At 39.3% G+C, this 17350-nt stretch overlaps 1 protein-coding gene across 1 annotated transcript in view; it reads right to left on the bottom strand.

Annotated features, from left to right (window-relative positions):
• Positions 1-17350, bottom strand: part of TPH2 (tryptophan hydroxylase 2) — a 49863-nt gene that overhangs the window by 17136 nt on the left and 15377 nt on the right. The window contains exons 7-8 of the mRNA XM_085045066.1: positions 16773-16908; positions 11697-11823 (exon numbers count right to left, since the gene is read on the bottom strand). Of these exons, the coding sequence (XP_084901192.1) occupies positions 11697-11823; positions 16773-16908 (263 nt within the window). The remainder of the gene's footprint in view (positions 1-11696; positions 11824-16772; positions 16909-17350) is intronic.

Here is a 17350-nt window from a genome sequence, read left to right as displayed (position 1 = left end):
GGTGAAGCAATTAATCACAGAACAGGCAACCCTCACTTCTATAAGCAGGGAGTTTACTGAATCACTGCCCTGTGCCAGTCCACTGTCAGAATTAATTACTGCGAGCTGTGAGGCCTCTTTAGTAACCATCCTCGGCCAACCCGAGACAGACCCCTGGTGTCCTTCCTAACAGGCATTCCCCTGGGGAAGACACTAGGATCATGTGGTGCTTCTCGTGATGCCATTTCCTGGAGCAAGTGTGTCCCCACTAATTGCCAGGCCAATTACTGCCCATGACAATAGCACTGCAGGGAGCAATGCAGGAGAGCCACTGAGCCTCCCATGCCATTTTAGCCAAGGAGAGGTATGAGGTTCTTGTTTACATGATCAGCTGCAGAAGTCCTAATGTATTTATTAACGAGGGGAAGTTATATCTTCAGAAAGGGGAGCAGCCTCCAGGGGCTGACAGGATCTCAGAACTTTTTCAAGTTCTGTAACTGTGGGGGCAAAAACACATTGAAGAGACAAGGGACAACTGGTCAGTGAAGTTTTAAAATTCTTATTTCAAGGAAAAAATGCACTATTTCTTCACAGTCATATTAATTTCAAATTTATTTCTGAAGAGCAAAAAAGAGTTAGGACTTTATTCCAAATTTACCAGCATCCACACTAATTTTCTAAACATTTTTTTAGAAAATGTTCTAAAAAAGTTCTTGCATCTACTTAGTGAAAACTGACTTAATAGCTAAGACTTGTTTTCAAACATCATAGTTTCTAACAGCAACACTGCATTTAAACTCAATGTTCTTTTAATCACGTAAATGCCAAGGGACTCCCAAAAGCTGTTGTGACTCTTAATGCATTAGCTCAACCTGCTTTGCAAAAAAGAAGCAAAAAAGATAGTAGGCATAAGCACAAAAGTGTAAGTTCTATTCATGTCAAGCTGACAGACAGATCAAAGAAGAAAAGTAGCTCAGGGAATTTTAAATATCTATTAATTTTGTTACTAAAAATATATCCAAATTGAAGATGTTTTTCACAGCCCCAGACAAAATCTTTTTCAAGTATAGCTGAGCACCTTCTTGCAGCACCCTGATTTTCAGCAGCGAGGGCATGTAAAATGAATCTATCGTAACCACAGAGTAGTCAACTGAGTCACCATTGACTTACTTGCCAGCAGTGTGTAAACACAAAGCAAATCACATGAAAATGTATTCAGCAAGGTGGAAAAAATATACTGAGCAAGTACCTGTGAGCAGAGAGATCGCAGCTCTTCACTGTACCGAAGTCAAAGGAATTTATAGTGGCTGTGGTCTGGAAGTGACTTACCAAGTGTGAAGATCTGAAACGACTCCGCAATTGTCACTAGTGATCAGACTCCCACTGATATGCAAGAATTCTGTGCTTATATAGGTCCTAAATTCATTGCAGATGTACAGTATGGATCTGTACATAAGCTAATATGCTTATTCAAAGCTGAAAAATTAATCCTATAAAGGTGTTTACGTTCGAGAGATGTAAAATGTCTTGTTAAACTATAATTTCAGCTACTTTCATGTAGACAAAATATATAATTATTGCAATTACAGCCTACTGGTTCAAGGTAGGGAACAAATATATCCAGGGGGAAAAAAAGAGTAATATGCTTTACAGGGAGAAAAAATTATAATCTGTGAGTACCCGCTCTTTCTAGCACGTCCTGAAAAACCTCTGAGCTCAAACAGCTTTATCTAGCACTATTAGTTGACACCATCTTTATGAATGTCACAATTATGATCTATAGAAAGTTCTCTGTAAGGTAGAGCATACATAAAACTGACAGCTAATAACTGAAACAAGGTTCCCCAGTCTAAACTAATGCTATGTCTGATGCAAAAGCAAACTAAAAAAAAGAATAAGAGAGCAGAGGGGTTGTTCAAAGTGTGCCTGAAAGGGCACCATCATGGTGAAGTTCTGTTGACCTCGCACTGCAACAACTTCAGCCACAGTTGGAATCAAACCAAACCAACCAAAATTAACAGTCACAAAGCCCTTCTCTGCGGCCTTTGGCTTCAACAATGCTCTCAGGTTTAGAGTATTTGCTTTAACTTTCCAAAATCATCAAAAAATAAACCAAAAACCTTTATACAATAACTTCAGAAGGCCTGCCAGCTCTAAGAAGTAGCTAACAGAATTTGTTGCATGCTGTACCACACGAGTCTGGACAGAGACACAACTGCAAAACCGTGTGTCCTCCAGAATCAATTCTATCCCCAGAGAAACCCATATTCCTAAATAACAAGTTTTGACAAGTAAATTATAAACATTAATCAGCAAGAAATTTTACTTTCATTTGCATGTGTAGAACTCTATTGCCTTTTAGGAGATGGTACACATGGAAATGAGGTTAGTATTTAGCCCACAGACCTAACTCATTGAAAGCAATGGCAAACCGCCCCCTGGCCATCTGTAGCAACAGCATTGGACCTATAAATATATAATTAAGCTATACTTGCAAAATTATTATGGTAGATCACCCAAAAATATCTCAATTAAAAATTTATGGGACCACATTCCATCCAGCACTTTGATGCCATTTGATAGAAGGGTGACGACAGGCATAAGAACCACTTCCAAATTTGCAGCATTAAGTAATTAAGCCCTCGGCATAGTTAGCTCTTTAGGGATGCCAGATGTATTTTGTCTTGCTTCCATATATCAATCTGTGCATACAAAGAAAGTATGCTGGGTGAGATAATTAGACTGAACACATGAGGTATGTCCAGTCCTGTGGTTGTGAACATTAAGTTAGGACCTGTTCAGCTCTGTATGGATACATATTTTAAGACTCTTTCCATAAGATACTATTTGGGTTATGCATAATAGCTCCATGCATGAATGTCCTTTTGGAAGCAAAATTGTTCACAGAAATATCCCAGACAATAAAAAGAATAGTGCACAGCTTGAGGACTTTAGTGAGGTCACATCTGGAGTGCTGTGTCCAGTTTTGGACTCCTCAGACATGAAGCTCCTGGAGCAGGTGCAGCAAAAGGCTATTGAGACTTAGGGGCTGAAGCATCTCTCTTATGAGGAGAGCCTGAGGGAGCTGGGCCTGTTCAGCCTCGAAAGGAAGATGACTGAGAGGGGACCTCATCAATGTTTGTAAGTATCTGAAGGGAGGGTGTCAAGAGTATGGATCTGGGCTCTTCTCCGTGGTGCCCAGCAACAGGACAAGAGGCAACAGGCAGAAACTGATGCACAGGAAGTTCTACCTGACCATGAGGAAGAATTTTACTGTAGGGGTAATTGTACACTCAAACAGATTGCCCAGAGAGGTTGTGGAGTCTCCCTCACTGGAGACCTTCAAGCACCATCTGGAATACAATTCTGTGCAATGTGATCCAGGATGACACTGCTTGAGCAAGGAGGCTGGGCCAGATGATCCACTGTGGTCCCTTCCAGCTTTACCCATTCTGTGACACGACTCTGATTACATATGACTGCTTTGGTTTCTGCCTGAATGCAGAATCTCCTGGCTTCCTTCTCCTGATGGGGTCACTGACCCCTGAAATGAGGGTGGCATATGCAGGGTAGCAGCCATGGTTGCACAGCACAATGCAGCAGGATGCACACATCCCTGAGCAAGGGGAGCCTGTAGCTGGCCCACCCCAATACCACTGTAGATCCCAGCCAGGTAACCAAGCAGCTGCATTCAAGGAGCTGCTCTTAAGAGAACCCTCCCTGCAGTCACCAAAGCTATTTTTGCACAGCACTCCTCAGCTGCTCTGGCTCCATGGAAAGCATGGGTAAAACCAACTCTTCCACTTGTGCACCCACAGCACAGACATTCACTCAGTCCTACGCAAGACCTAGACATGGCTGAAATGAGCTGCTACATGCTAAACTCCTTCACTTCCTCATATATCTATGTGCTGCTGCTGGAGGATGTCCCTGTCTTGTACTAATGACTTAAATAATGTGTCACAGTGTGAATGATACCTACACAGAGCCCAGAATTCACTCTTTTATTCTACATGCTTGTGAAAGCACACGGGCAGTCAGGAACAGCAATAGCAATATATTCCAAATTTTTCCTTTATTGGTCTTTTCCCCCCCACTAAGGTTTAAACCTTTATTCCTGTAACTTATGAGTGCATTGTTAGTAGCTGTTACCCAAAATGTTTATCTTGCTGTTGCTCACTGGAAGCTTATGCTGGGTAATACCTTCTTTTGTCCTGGTTACATATGTTCTATAAAAGACACTTTATGCCTTTTTGCTAATACATTATCTACTCTAGGTCAAGAGAGAAAACAAATATGCAAAAGATCCTATCAAAATTCATGGACTCCTTTCACCCATTCCTCAACCTATCTCAACTGCATCCAACACTGAATTGGCAGATGCTTGCCACTTGCATGCACTCCTAAATTCCACAATTTTTTCCTAAGCTATTTTTCAGGCTCACTTTCATTACTACTGTAGCAGAGCAAATATTCAGAGTGTGAGCTATTGAACTACTGGCAAAGATTGCTATTGCAGAATCTGCAATTTCTTAATGAAAATGAAGTTGCTTCTGAAAATAAACAAACGTAATTAGCAAGCCAGTGCTGTGTGAAATTTGCACCATTCTCTTGTTAACCTCTATGTCAAAATGTATTACTTGTGTGCATGAAAATTTGCATTTGCAGTTCAGTAACCTCAGAGATTATGATCAAACCACTTTTGGAAACAAAATGCTACAAGAAATAAAAGCAAATCCAGTCTCTGGCTGCAATTTGTTATTTTAATGGAGCTTTCTTCTTTAGCGCTTCTAACTGCTTAGGGCTTGATCTTCATAAATCACATCCTGTCTAAAATGAACTATATTGTTTCTACAGTAAAATTTCTAATTTCTTCCCTGCTCCCAATTAAGTCAAATTAGTTCTCTCTTACATCTAGCTTCCTCATTACAGGGCTGGGCTCAAGGATAGAAATTCAGAAGTACATTACAGAACAACACTTTTTCTAGCTACTTGTGAGCACAAATTTTGGCTGTCAGGGCAACATGAGATCCTTTCAAGAAGCACATTACTGACCTGAGCAGCTTGCCACCCTCACAGCAACAGGTGAGCCCTTTCACCTTCTTAATTTTGAGGGACCCAGTACAAAGCACAAGATGTTTCTTTCCAAGATTAACACATGCTACATTGACCTACTCCTTTGTGATCAGAAACAAAATATCCTTGTATGGTGATGCAAGATGGATCCACTGAATCCTACCTTCCTCCTGCATCAGCCTATTTCTCTCATCCCTAAGGAACAAATTGTGTTAGCTGTACAACACTAGATCCACTCTTCCTACCATACACAAGGCCCCCACTGCAACAGCAAGCACATCCAAAACTGACAACTCCACAGTGCTACCCTTAACCAAAACTCAGGACAGAGTTCAAGCTGCTCATTTACCCTGTTCCACAGCCTAGTGACTGAGATATCCTCTCTCTTTTGCAGTCCTAGCTGGAAAGGTGGGAAGGATTTGGGGAAGAAATAACATCCTTAACAGCATGAGGGGTAACTAAACAAACAACTGGTTTCCAATCCAAGAAAATAGAGAACCAAGCAAAAAAATGTGTGCTGTAGTTGTGATGGCAAACAGAAAGCCTCCAGGGATGATTTGACTGTTCTCTCTTCACATACAAAAAACCTAGTAGGAATCAGGTTAAAAAAAACCAAAATGAGATAGTACACCAGACAGTGAATTGAGCCATTGAACTTGTTGACAAAGTTACTGCTGGTACTTAAAATTTACATGTCTTCAAACATAAACAGCTCTCTCTGCACAGAAATCCTTTCAGAATAATTAAATACATAGAAGCCACATTATGGGAACAAGAGTTTCCCAAGTTTTTGAATTGTCAGAAGTTTGGAAAACATTTGAAAATAATCAGGTATGCTCATCCTGTTCTTTTATCTCCCTTAAGCAGCTATTTATGACTTGGGCACCAAGGCGCTAGACACGGCCCTGCACAGCACAGCAACTCTTACAAATCCAAACCTGGAAACAGACTCTCCAAACCTAGAAAAAAGCCCTCAGCAGAATGCCACAATTCCTGCAGAAAACATTGAGCATTAGGCCCCAATTCCAGCAAGGGAACTCTTTAATCTGGAGTGCTTGTTTAAATCTGGTTAGGCATCTCTGCTGACATTTTTCTTCTTGTGCTACAAATCTTTGACAGAATGACTGTAAAAATGCACTTCAGGAGAACACTGTAGTATTCTAAAATATTAAATATTGATCTCTGGAATCTACAGTGGTTTTTTACCCCTTTAGTCCTGTTCTGTGACATATGTACTATTTTTCTGCCCACCTTTTTGATTATGCATAGTGTAGGAAGGACTTCACATCAGTGCTTCAGCTACTTTATCAAAAAGTATTGCTGAAAGAAACCCTTAAAATGGAGACCGTTACTTTTTATTAATTCCTTTAGAACATTTTGCAGAGCAAGTCCACAAATTCTGGAATAGTTTTAGAGCAGCAGTCAGTGAGCCCAGCAATACTTCATTAAACAAAGGAAAGTAATCCAATAGTAGGTTATCCTTTTCTCCTGACTCAAAAACACCTGTGTGACTCTGTAATGGTCAAGAAAGCCACAAAGCTTCATCAGCTTCCTCTTCTGCTTCTTGTTAATGTTTCATGGGCAATTTCATGGGCAACTTGGGCAATTTTCAAATACATCTGCATATGGGTGGTTTTGCCTGGTCAAAGTAAGGAACACAAACATAGTCCAGGCCATCTACTGATGAACAATACAGCTCATAGTGTTTGGAGTCTCAGGCTGTGTAGCAGGACAATGTCTATATATCCATCACACCTGATTTCAGCTTGATCGTCCCAGCTTTTACCCAGGGAATTGATTCATCTCCCTTAAGTGACATACAGCCCAAAACAGAATAATTTCGTATGTCTCCTATAAGCCAAAAAAACTTACTCAAGCAGTGTTAACTCATATACACTTCCAGCTCTTCATGCTGCAGCTCCTTTATTCACTAACTACAGGTGTAGCTGGAAGTATGACTTTTGCAAGAAACTGCATTATGTCACCACTGGATTTAAGGCACTCACTGTGCTCACTCTTGGCATCTGTCACACATACATGGCATGCAGCTGGGATACAGAAAAAAGACTACGCAGAGATTTGAATGTTAAACTTCAATATGCTCAGTGACTGCCATAGCTCTTGGGCTGTAACACCAGGTTTCTGTTGGCCAATATGTAATTATTTTTATATGTCAGAATAGCTTCAGCTGGGGAACTGGTCACAGACTTACAATGATGGTTAGTTCCCTATCTGTCATGTCACAACTATAAATGAAAAACACAAAGACAGTTTTGATTTTTCAGATGTACAGTGGAATGCTCAAAATCTCAAATTTTCTTCTCAGCTCCATTTGCTCATTCATGGAGGAAGACAGTAACCCAGTTCACAAACAACCCAGTTCACAGCCTAGCAGTACCAAATAGCCCCTACGGGAAATCGAATCTGTTGTTTGTGAAGATGAGAGGCTGCAACAGCCTGTTCTACCTAGTGAGAGCGTGAATGCTGAGTCTTCCCTAAGTTACCAAATGCTACTCAGTCTTTATCCGAACTGTTCCCATTTCTTCCATTCTAGTTATTTCCTCAGCAAACATGAAGAATTGTCCTGAATTGTGCGACAGTACTTCAGCATGGGAAAAGGACTAGAATGATATCACAAGACCAGACATTCTAGATTCTGAGGGAAGACAGGTAAGTAAAGTCACAAGAATTACCACAACCCAGAGAGGCAGTTCTGAATGTTATTTTTTTTCCCATATAAAATTTTAAAATATTCTGGGTTTGATACATACACAGATGAATTAAGTTAGCTTCAGAAATGAAAAATCAGCCTCAGTCACACTCCTGGCAAGGCAAAACTTTTAGACTCATAACAGTCCTGAAATGCATTACAAGATCTCATCACACATAATTCCTTCAAACTTAGAAGCAATTTTTGTGGTTTTCTATGTAAAGGATAGCAAGAACCAAAGAAATTTCTTAATTGTCCCATGCTGCTACAATACAAGAACAAATATTATCAAGAAAATAAAAAGGTGAAAGTTTTACAGTTCTAAAGAACTGAATGTTTAAATGTAACTTCCAGTGAGAAATGACTGGGAAAAAAACTTGATGCAAATAATGAGGCCCTAATGACCAAATTCTTGGGTGCAATGATTTGGTGATAAACTGCACAAAAGACACTCTGCTAACCTCTTTTCTGAACCACCACCCACTGAATTGCACCTACACAAACACATCCTATATATACTGAATCTTGAAGGAGCAACCTGAGCTGTGCTGAAACAAGTTAGCAAGAGTCAGGAGTCATTTCTGCCATTAGCAAGATAGGCAGGTTCCTGCTTAGTAACTTCCAGCTTTATGAAGACAGCTCCCAAGTCCACAAATTACAAGCTAACACTGAAATGCAAAGCGAGATGTGTTTTTTGGTACAATTTTCCTGACAAAACCTTACGTTATGTGCTGTTAAATGTTGTAAATTATATACTATATAAATTAGTTGAAACACCTCATGTCAAGTCCTCTCTACAGTTTATGGTTTGATAGGTAAGCAGAAAAGACAGCCTTTTTTATTTCGGTACTATGCGAAAATAGAAAGATTAGACATGCAGGAAAATCAGCTCAAAAGATGTTCTAGAAAATCAATCAGAACAGCACAAGACATGAGTAATGATGATGATAACAATTAGCACCCAGACATGCAAGGACAATATTGCATTTCCTCAACCAGTAACTGCATTAAACCACACTCTATGAGAAAAAGTGGATGGTGCAAGTATTTCATTCTGTTTCAGTAACATAATCTTTCAGTCACTTTTTTGTTTGTGTCTTTCTTATTTCTTACCCTCCTTAAAGGCTGTAAAGGAAATGGAATCTCTCAAAAAAAACACTAGTCTTTTGGCTCTTTCGATATTCCACTCTCAAGACAAAGCAGAAGCAATTCCTCTCTCCTTTCCCTCATCTGACTACGAGACCCCAAGAGGATGAAGGGAACTTGCACACTCTCTTTCCAGCTCTCTTCCCTGCAGCCACCCTTCTCCCTCCAGCCGGCCAGCACCAGGGCCCCTGCAATGCTCTCCTATTTAATTCCTGCCCTCAGTGGGGCTGCACAGGCGTGACTAATTGCAATTTATCAAACTCTTCTAGTCTGCCCAAGCACCAGGCTCCAGCTTGCTCTACATCCAGAGTGTCAGCCCTGCAGGGACAAAAACATCAAATGTTTCCTTTGGAGCTCAGGGCTGACGGGGCACAAAGAGCAGATCTATCAAAGCTGATACACAGTGTCTTTTTGAGAACAGAATGGAGCAAAAGATTATGAAATCACCTGTAACAATTCTTCTCTTTGTGGTCTGAATTCTTAAGAGATTATTTCCTCTCTTCCTAAGGCCACTGTCCTCCCTGTAATGGCTCAGCTGTTAATGTCACTGTCTTTTGAAACAGGTCATGCTAATGGCAAGCTTGCTTTGGGCATATTGACTCAAGCTCATTAATATGCATACTCTGTCTCCATTCATTTCTCTATTTACTTTGAAGTTGCCTTGTTGGAACTTGCAATGCTTTTCTCTGTTAAGACTCTTGGCTGGCATTTCTCAGCTTGTTGTGTTTGTTTTTTGTCTAGGATGGAAACAGGACCAAACGTTGCAAAAGTTATTCAATGGCACCTCAGGTGATATTTGGTGCCCAGCTGAACGAGCTTCTTGGCCTCCTCACCACTGAGAGATATTATTTCTAGTTGCTTTCAAGTTGGCAGTTTACACTGTACGTTTTAGGGCAAGCAACATCTCTGTATTTGTCAAGCATCTGTCCCAGGGGAGCACAGCCCCTCATTGTGCTCCTACAAAAAATACCACCAGCAGACTCTTTCTAAAATGTCCCTTCCACCTGAAAGCTATTTCCAGAATAGGAGGAGAAATTGACTTTGACTCAGATATCAAATTCTCAGTGTGATAAGGGAAAGTGATTCAGCTGTCTTCTTTTATTTTTTGCTTCGTGATTCGGGAGCAGCTCATTGTTCAGATGACACAGTCAGTCATAACTGGGAACTTCTGTGAGGGGGAGGAGTAAAAGCATTTATATAATATTCAGAGGTCACTTTATATTAATATCTCTACCCAAACAGACCAGTACCAACTTTGTCCTCTGCTAGAGTCCCATGGCATCCAAGGTTATTTTGGGGTTAAATATTTGGACATACCATTTTCCTCAAAGTACTTACAGGGATAGCCAGTTAGGTAGTTTCTCTTGAGATGCATGTCATGTCAAGGTAGGTCTGTGTCCTACTAAGTCCCTCCCAAGCAAATGTGGGAATATTCACTCAACTTCCATGGTTCCTCCATATGAACAACTGTTTCTTCTCCACACACATCCATTAGAAAAACAAGGAACACATCCCAAAGCATGTGAGAGTAGTTGGCCATGACCAAGACATTGAGCCTGTCTAACTAAGGAGTGAAGCCAGTTTGATTAACTAAATTTAATGACTTCTTCTGGAAGGCTAAAGGATTCAAATCAAACAAATGTGGTACACACACCTTTTTGGCAAATAGAACCCTAAGCCTCTGCTAAGCCAGTGCATCAAAACTTCTACAGTTTAATTGAACCTAATTTGACTCCACATCCAACACTTATTTCCAAGCCTTTAAATCCCCACTGCACTTCTTGTGTAGAAAAGCAGCAGTATGCTGCAAAAGTTATAAAGTAACCAATTCTCCTGCACTATCTCAAAGCATTTTTCGGAAAATAATATATTTAAATGTGGAACTTTTTAAATACAGAGTTTTTCAATCCAATATAGGTCCTATTATTTTTAATGGGATCCACAAAAGGAAAACATACAAGAAGTAAACACAACTGAACAAAGCAAGTGGTAAAGACCAGAGGTCACTAATTTATGTCCTGATGCAAAGAGCTGCATCAAAGTTACTGGAATATGGCAATAGAGCAATGCTGACAGGTGGCCAGGAGCTGAGAGTCATGACAACTTGACAGGGTCCCTGTCAAGGCCAGGAAGGCTCCAGTCACAGCAGCATCTAACACCTTTAACACAAGGACACAGTTCACACTGTCTACTGGCTTGTGCCTCACTTGATGCAATGCAGAATCCATGTCCCAGCTGCTGGCTGAGGCACTTATCTTGGTCTAGATCTACTGCTGCACAGCCTTGGCTTAGTAACTACATATTCTCCAGTGGAAGCAGCATGAAAGGACACAACATCATCTCAAAATCCACCACACACTGCAGTACAATTAAGAACTGCAAAACTGAACAGTGAGTACAGAAATATCAGTGCTAAGAGCCAAAGTGGCCACCTGCGGAGGAGCTAACAGTCCAGAAATCAGAGCACACACCAAAATTTAGGCTGTGGTTTTTTTCCAAGTTTACATTTCTTACGTGTTTCCAGCACTTTAAAACAGCCAAAATTCAACTCAGCTCACCCTAAAAATTGGTGGTTTTTGCAAATAAAAGTAGAACTGATTAGCTAATATGATCAGCTTCGGTCTTAGTAAAAACAATGGAAAAACACCTAAAGCTCTGTGATTGTCACATCATAGTCACCTGGAACCTGAAAATGTAGTGAGCTCTAATAAGACAATGCACATCACTTCATCAGCTAAAAAAGAGGAGAGATGAGAGAGCATACCACAAAAAGATTTTGACTCACAGTGGCTAATTTCTGAACATCTTCATCAGATGCTCCCAGTGAAGCAAGTCCTATCTCTTGTGAAAACTGTGCAAATTTGGGATCAGCAAGTAGAGGCACATGTCCCAAGAGTTCATGGCACGTATCCCTAAGGGAATGGAAATTAAAAGAGAGTCATTACAGAAATTCATACCGTAATAATTCCACAATTAATTTAACATAAGCCATCTTACATGGGCCTGACCCCTACTTTAGAAGTCTTACAATGAAATATAGTTTTTACAGTGTAGTTCTTTCCTGTATATGGTTTCTGTGTAGGTAGAAAGACACAATTTTTTTTCTGTTAAATAGGTCATATGTCATTTAACCCCATCTGTTCTGTGATTTCCTCATGATTTCCAGACTGTGTGGAAGAGCCTGATCACTACTATCTTTCAGGTTTGGTGACATGAAGACTGAACTGCCCAGAGGAAAGCCAGAGGTCTCACAAGTAAAGTTTTCAGCTTTTCTCTCCACATGAATTGAAGTCCAACATATTCCCTACTTCTTTTCTCTGTTTCTCTTTCTGTACCTGGGTAGAGGTCCACATCATTTTGCCACTTGCTCCCAGAAATTTGGGGCAATATTTAGAGACATTTCTATGTGCCTAATTTCTCATTTATTCACGAGATCCTTCTGCAATTACTGGGTACTTCTGTTATGCAGTATACTTTTCAGCAAGCATATTTCAGAAAAAGCAGAGAATCCAAATAATTTCAAAAAGAACAGATGTTCACATCTGTAAGTGCATTGTTAGTCATGACAAAGTGCAGACATAAGTGTACAAAAAACTGCTAACAGAAGTGCACATGCATCATCTACAAAAGCTTTCAAACAATTCTGAGCATTTTTCTGCATTTGTTCACAGGAAATAATGGACCTGGTAGTAAAGTTCACTTTAAAAATCCAATCTGACATTTCCTTTGCTTTTGTCTCTTCAAAGACATTCCTCTTTTTTTTTTTTTTTTTTTTTATCCTAAGCTGTAAACAAATGTTTTAAAGGCAGGGAGAAAACATCAAGTTTTCTGCCTTCTACCCAAAATCATCCAATTTGTCTTTTATAAACTATTTTTGTTTGAAAAGTCACCGAACCTGACATTTCAGATAAATCATGAACAGAAAAACAACCCTCCATATAATTTAAAGTTTTCTTACTCAGTATCTTCACCAAGAAGTCTGAACCAATAATGTGTAGGTAGATAGTAGTAAATAGAAGTTTCTGAATATACAAATGAAGATTAAAACTTTTGGTATTCCTAGTTTGCCTCACCAAAAGTGTATCAAATACAGTTCAAGTACTGGAGAGCCACATACAAGTCTTCCTTCTCAGTCCAAATGGTCTCACTGATAGGTGTGGAGCAACATTTGCTCATGTTATAATCACACTTTTTGGTGAGACAAGCACCACTGTGATGTTGTGTGTGACAAGTTTGAGCCAACTTCATATATGAGTAATTCATTCAACAAGACCCATAGCTTAGATAGCAGTCCCTTTCTCACTGGAATTCAGACTGCAAAAATTGGTTAGCTCTGCATGGTAGCCATTTCTTTGCTCAGGAGGTGGTTTGCATCACTCAACTGGATAATTGTCAAAGATAATGACTCTTCTTTAATTAATTCATTTTCAGTCACAAGAATTTCTTCTATCATCTCCTGCAAGACTTAGCTCACTATCAAAGCTGGGAAATGTAATTTGCAGTCTGACAGACACACCACTTCCCAGTACCAAGCAATTCACTGGAGGAACGCGATTTCTTCATCAACTTCCAACATAAAAACGGACCACAAAGCCCATTCTCTGGAAACCCAGCACACCAATTCTTACCTCCACTGGACAAATTGACACTAATTGCCAAGCATTTGTGCTGCACTACATCAGTCCAGATATATTTAGCTTTGTGTCAATAGATCAAACAAAAGCAAAGAAGATACAGTGAAACTGGCTCCAAGCCCCTGGCTCCAGGTAAGCACACTGGTCTGTAGGCAGGTTTCTACAGCAGCATCGCGACTACTGACAGCTGAGCGAGTGCCTACATCTCTGTTTTCCTGTCTGAAGCCACAAGCCCCAGAAACAAATAAGCAAAGATGAGTTATTCCCAGCTCTGCACTGGGACACATGGTCTTTTTTGTGTCCACCCTTGCAGACAAAATGAGAACAGACACAGCCTAATCCCATTAACTTGTCTCTGTTGGCATGGGAAAGAGAATGAGGAGGCAGAAGACTTTTTTTCTCATGCCTTTAGCTTGTAGATTCTTCCATTAAAGCTATGCAAAGTAGTATTTTGAATGTGCAGTTATAAAGAGGGAGCTTGAAGCAAAAAGCATATGAACAAAGCAAAAACCAAACCCACAAAATCTTTCAGGCAGAAACATGAACCAGCATTTGGGATTGTCAGTGAAGTCTCTTAGACTTCCCTGACAGTCTGGCCCTTTATAGATAGTCTAAACAATATAATTCTTCGCTTAACTACCAAGGCTTGATTCTTTTGTTTTGTCTTATTCTGAAAATAATTAAGTTCCTTTAATTTATTCACACACGTTGCTCAGAGAAAATAAGATTTTTGTAATGCACTTTTCACAGCAAAAGATTTTTCTTGGAATAAATTAGTTAGCAGAACAGAAGAAATCTACATAGCTCTGTAAACGTAGTAGAAACATGATTAAAATCAGGAAGAAATATGTTTTAAAATGCATATGGTAGTGATACAGATCAAACCAAATGAACTCTCTAATTTGTATCTCCCTCTACAGCCTGGGTGTTAAATCTAACGGAAAGCCCACTGAAGTCAAAGCAAGCCTTTTTACCAGGTTTATGTCATTGAAATGCAACATTCACCAGCCAGGGACCTGCAGCAAACCTCATTATGGCCCCATATATCAACCAGCAGATCTCAAGGCATTGTAGCTACTGCAGAAGATGAAGAGCTGTCGCCACTCAAGTCAATTTAGTTTTGCCATTGATTTAAAAAAGCACCAGGATTTCACTCTACACTTCTGGTAATGCTTACTATGTGTTCTATGTTATGGAAAAAAACCTAAATACATTTTTAAAGGGATTTTCAAAATTTTCCTATGGAGTTCCTTATAGTTAGTACACATTACTTAACTAATGTGAACCAGGAGTTCGGCAAGAAGAGTTTAGCATCATTAGAAAATGAAAACTTAAATCCTCTGTTAGTCACATTTAGAGGTGTTAAGACCACAACCTGTATTTTTACATTCAGCTCAAATAAGGAATAAAAACTTTCATTCTAACACAACCATTATTACTCAGTAACTTTACAGACAGCATGACCAGAGAGGCCACAAAAAAAAGGTGCCATTACTACTAAGGATCAGCTATGATCCATTGCATAATTCTGAATGTAAGCAGCATCCTGAAAACTACAGGACTCTCATATACACAAATCAATGAGCCAGAGAACATTAGGAAAAGCACAGACACACTTAACTGCTTCTTGGAAGATGTTATTTCCCTTTATCATGTTGGAGTTATGTACCTAAATCTCTTATCAGTAGATGAAAATGTTCTTCTAGTTTGTACTAAGTTAATAAATGTAATCATTCTTTTGCTGAACACTGGTACATGCTGCAGTCTGAAACACTGGCTTCCCACAGGAGAGGAAATCATTGATGCAAAGCCTGGTACTTTCTTTGTATCATTTATTTTTTTGAAATATCTACAGGTATTTTTAGATAGACTGGAAGAGGTTCAGCACTTTTTTCCATCCAAGCCCTTCTTTCAAGGTTTTACATTTGTATCAATTTGCTTACAAATTTAAGATACTAAAATTCTAATTATAGAGGTTACAGAAGTGACTGAATTCCTTCAGGGAATACCACCTCCTTTCCAAAAGAAACACAGACAAAAACTAGCCTCAGAGCATTTCAGGAAATACTTCACCCAGTTCAGATGCTCAGAAAAAAGGCAGATAACTGTCTAACAGCACCACCTGGTGACTCCTACCAGAAAGAAGGCTACAGCATTTTTAGATACAGTTTAGTATGCTGTGCCATGAAACCTTTTATATCCAAAAATATTACTCCATGGTCTTGGCAGTCAATTCATGAAATCAAACTTAGGCATAGGTCCAAATGTTTACAAGACTGGAGCTGAATATATATATGTATGAATCCTTTGTGTAAATCTGGACCAAAATCAAATACGCTCAAGTAGTCCAAGCTGATTAAACCACAACTACAATTTCATGCTAACTGCCTGATGACTGATTCACTGCAAAAATGTCTTGTGGTTACAAGATCAGCAGACACCTTTGGTAAAGCTACCTCCATATTATCTAAATGGCATGCACTGTTCTGCTATTACTGCTCAGAACACAATGTATATAGCATAAGGCAAGAACTACAGTCTCTTTGATCTTCTTTTTCCCCACTTTTCGTCAAAAGACCATATGCCAAAATATTTCATACTAACTTGCAATATTCTGTTTTGGAAAAGCTGCAATGCTGTCCCATAAAAGTCATAATTAAAGTGGCTCTTATTTCTGCCATCATGCTACCTGTAACAGGCTTCATATCTAATACTCTCTCTTGGTAAGAGAACAGTGCCTCATAACTTGCTTGTGTTGTGTTACAGGAGAGAAATTAAGTTCAGCTGCAGAGCCTGGTCCAGAAAAAGAAAAATGGGAACACAGAAGACCAAATTAAAATTCTAAAAGCAGGGTTTTTTCAATAGATTCAGGTTTGTTGGTTTTTTTTTCACAACTTCTTTCTAGTCGTAGAGCAGAAAATAAAATTGTAGACACTTTTCCAAAAATTTTAGGTGAAAACTCCATTTTCCACTGAAATATAATCCAAATAGTATTTCTGACCCACTATATAAAAAGCCCAGTTATTTAAGACCCTTTCAAAAAGTCAACAAAAAGGTCTTTGAATTAAATTCTGGCTCACCAATGGGAAGGATTTTGTCATCAACAGTGTAGGAAGAATTTCACATTTGTAGGAAGGTTCCTATTTTCAATCTAGGCAAATTCTGTTGGGTCTTTTAAGAAACAGGTGAGCATTTTTGGTCAATATGAAGCAAACACGGCAACTTACGGTTCCGGTGTGTAGAGGGGATCTGAGCCATGCCGTATGTACTGAGTACAGTGAAAGACTCTGTATGCTAAGCCAGCTAAAAAATCACGGGGAGACAGGTACCCAGCAACTGGTCTCACTGTGAAGCCAGACCTTTCTGAAGTGAAGGAAATAATAAAAGACCACATTACATATATCACTGTATCAGTTTCTGGTGACAGATCTGTTGTTAATTATTCTACCAGAAGTACGACACAAAGAATCCTGACAATCACCACACATCGTTTTCAATTACTACAGACAGGAAATATTTTGTATTGCTAGCATATGTATAATGAAAACAGCTTGAGGTATTTCAAAGTTGGTTTGAATATCTTTGTCTAGGAAGAAATGTAGCTACTGTAAGTGATGTTCTTAAAATTTTTATGTCTGGTACTAAGTTAGAGAGAAACTGCCATATTAGAAAATATCCAAAATATTATTAAAAACTAACAGAAGAGAACAGGATTAAAACAAATCTGTCCTTATTTTTACAGATAAAATATTGTTTGTGTCAATAAAATACTGATTTTTATATATGAGGTCCTGTTAAATATTTA

Source organism: Lichenostomus cassidix, chromosome 1Aa (assembly GCF_008360975.1).
Source record: "Lichenostomus cassidix isolate B80296 chromosome 1Aa, HeHo_3.0, whole genome shotgun sequence".
In the NCBI taxonomy this organism is placed as follows: domain Eukaryota; kingdom Metazoa; phylum Chordata; class Aves; order Passeriformes; family Meliphagidae; genus Lichenostomus; species Lichenostomus cassidix.
This window is presented reverse-complemented; position numbering and strand designations above follow the sequence as displayed.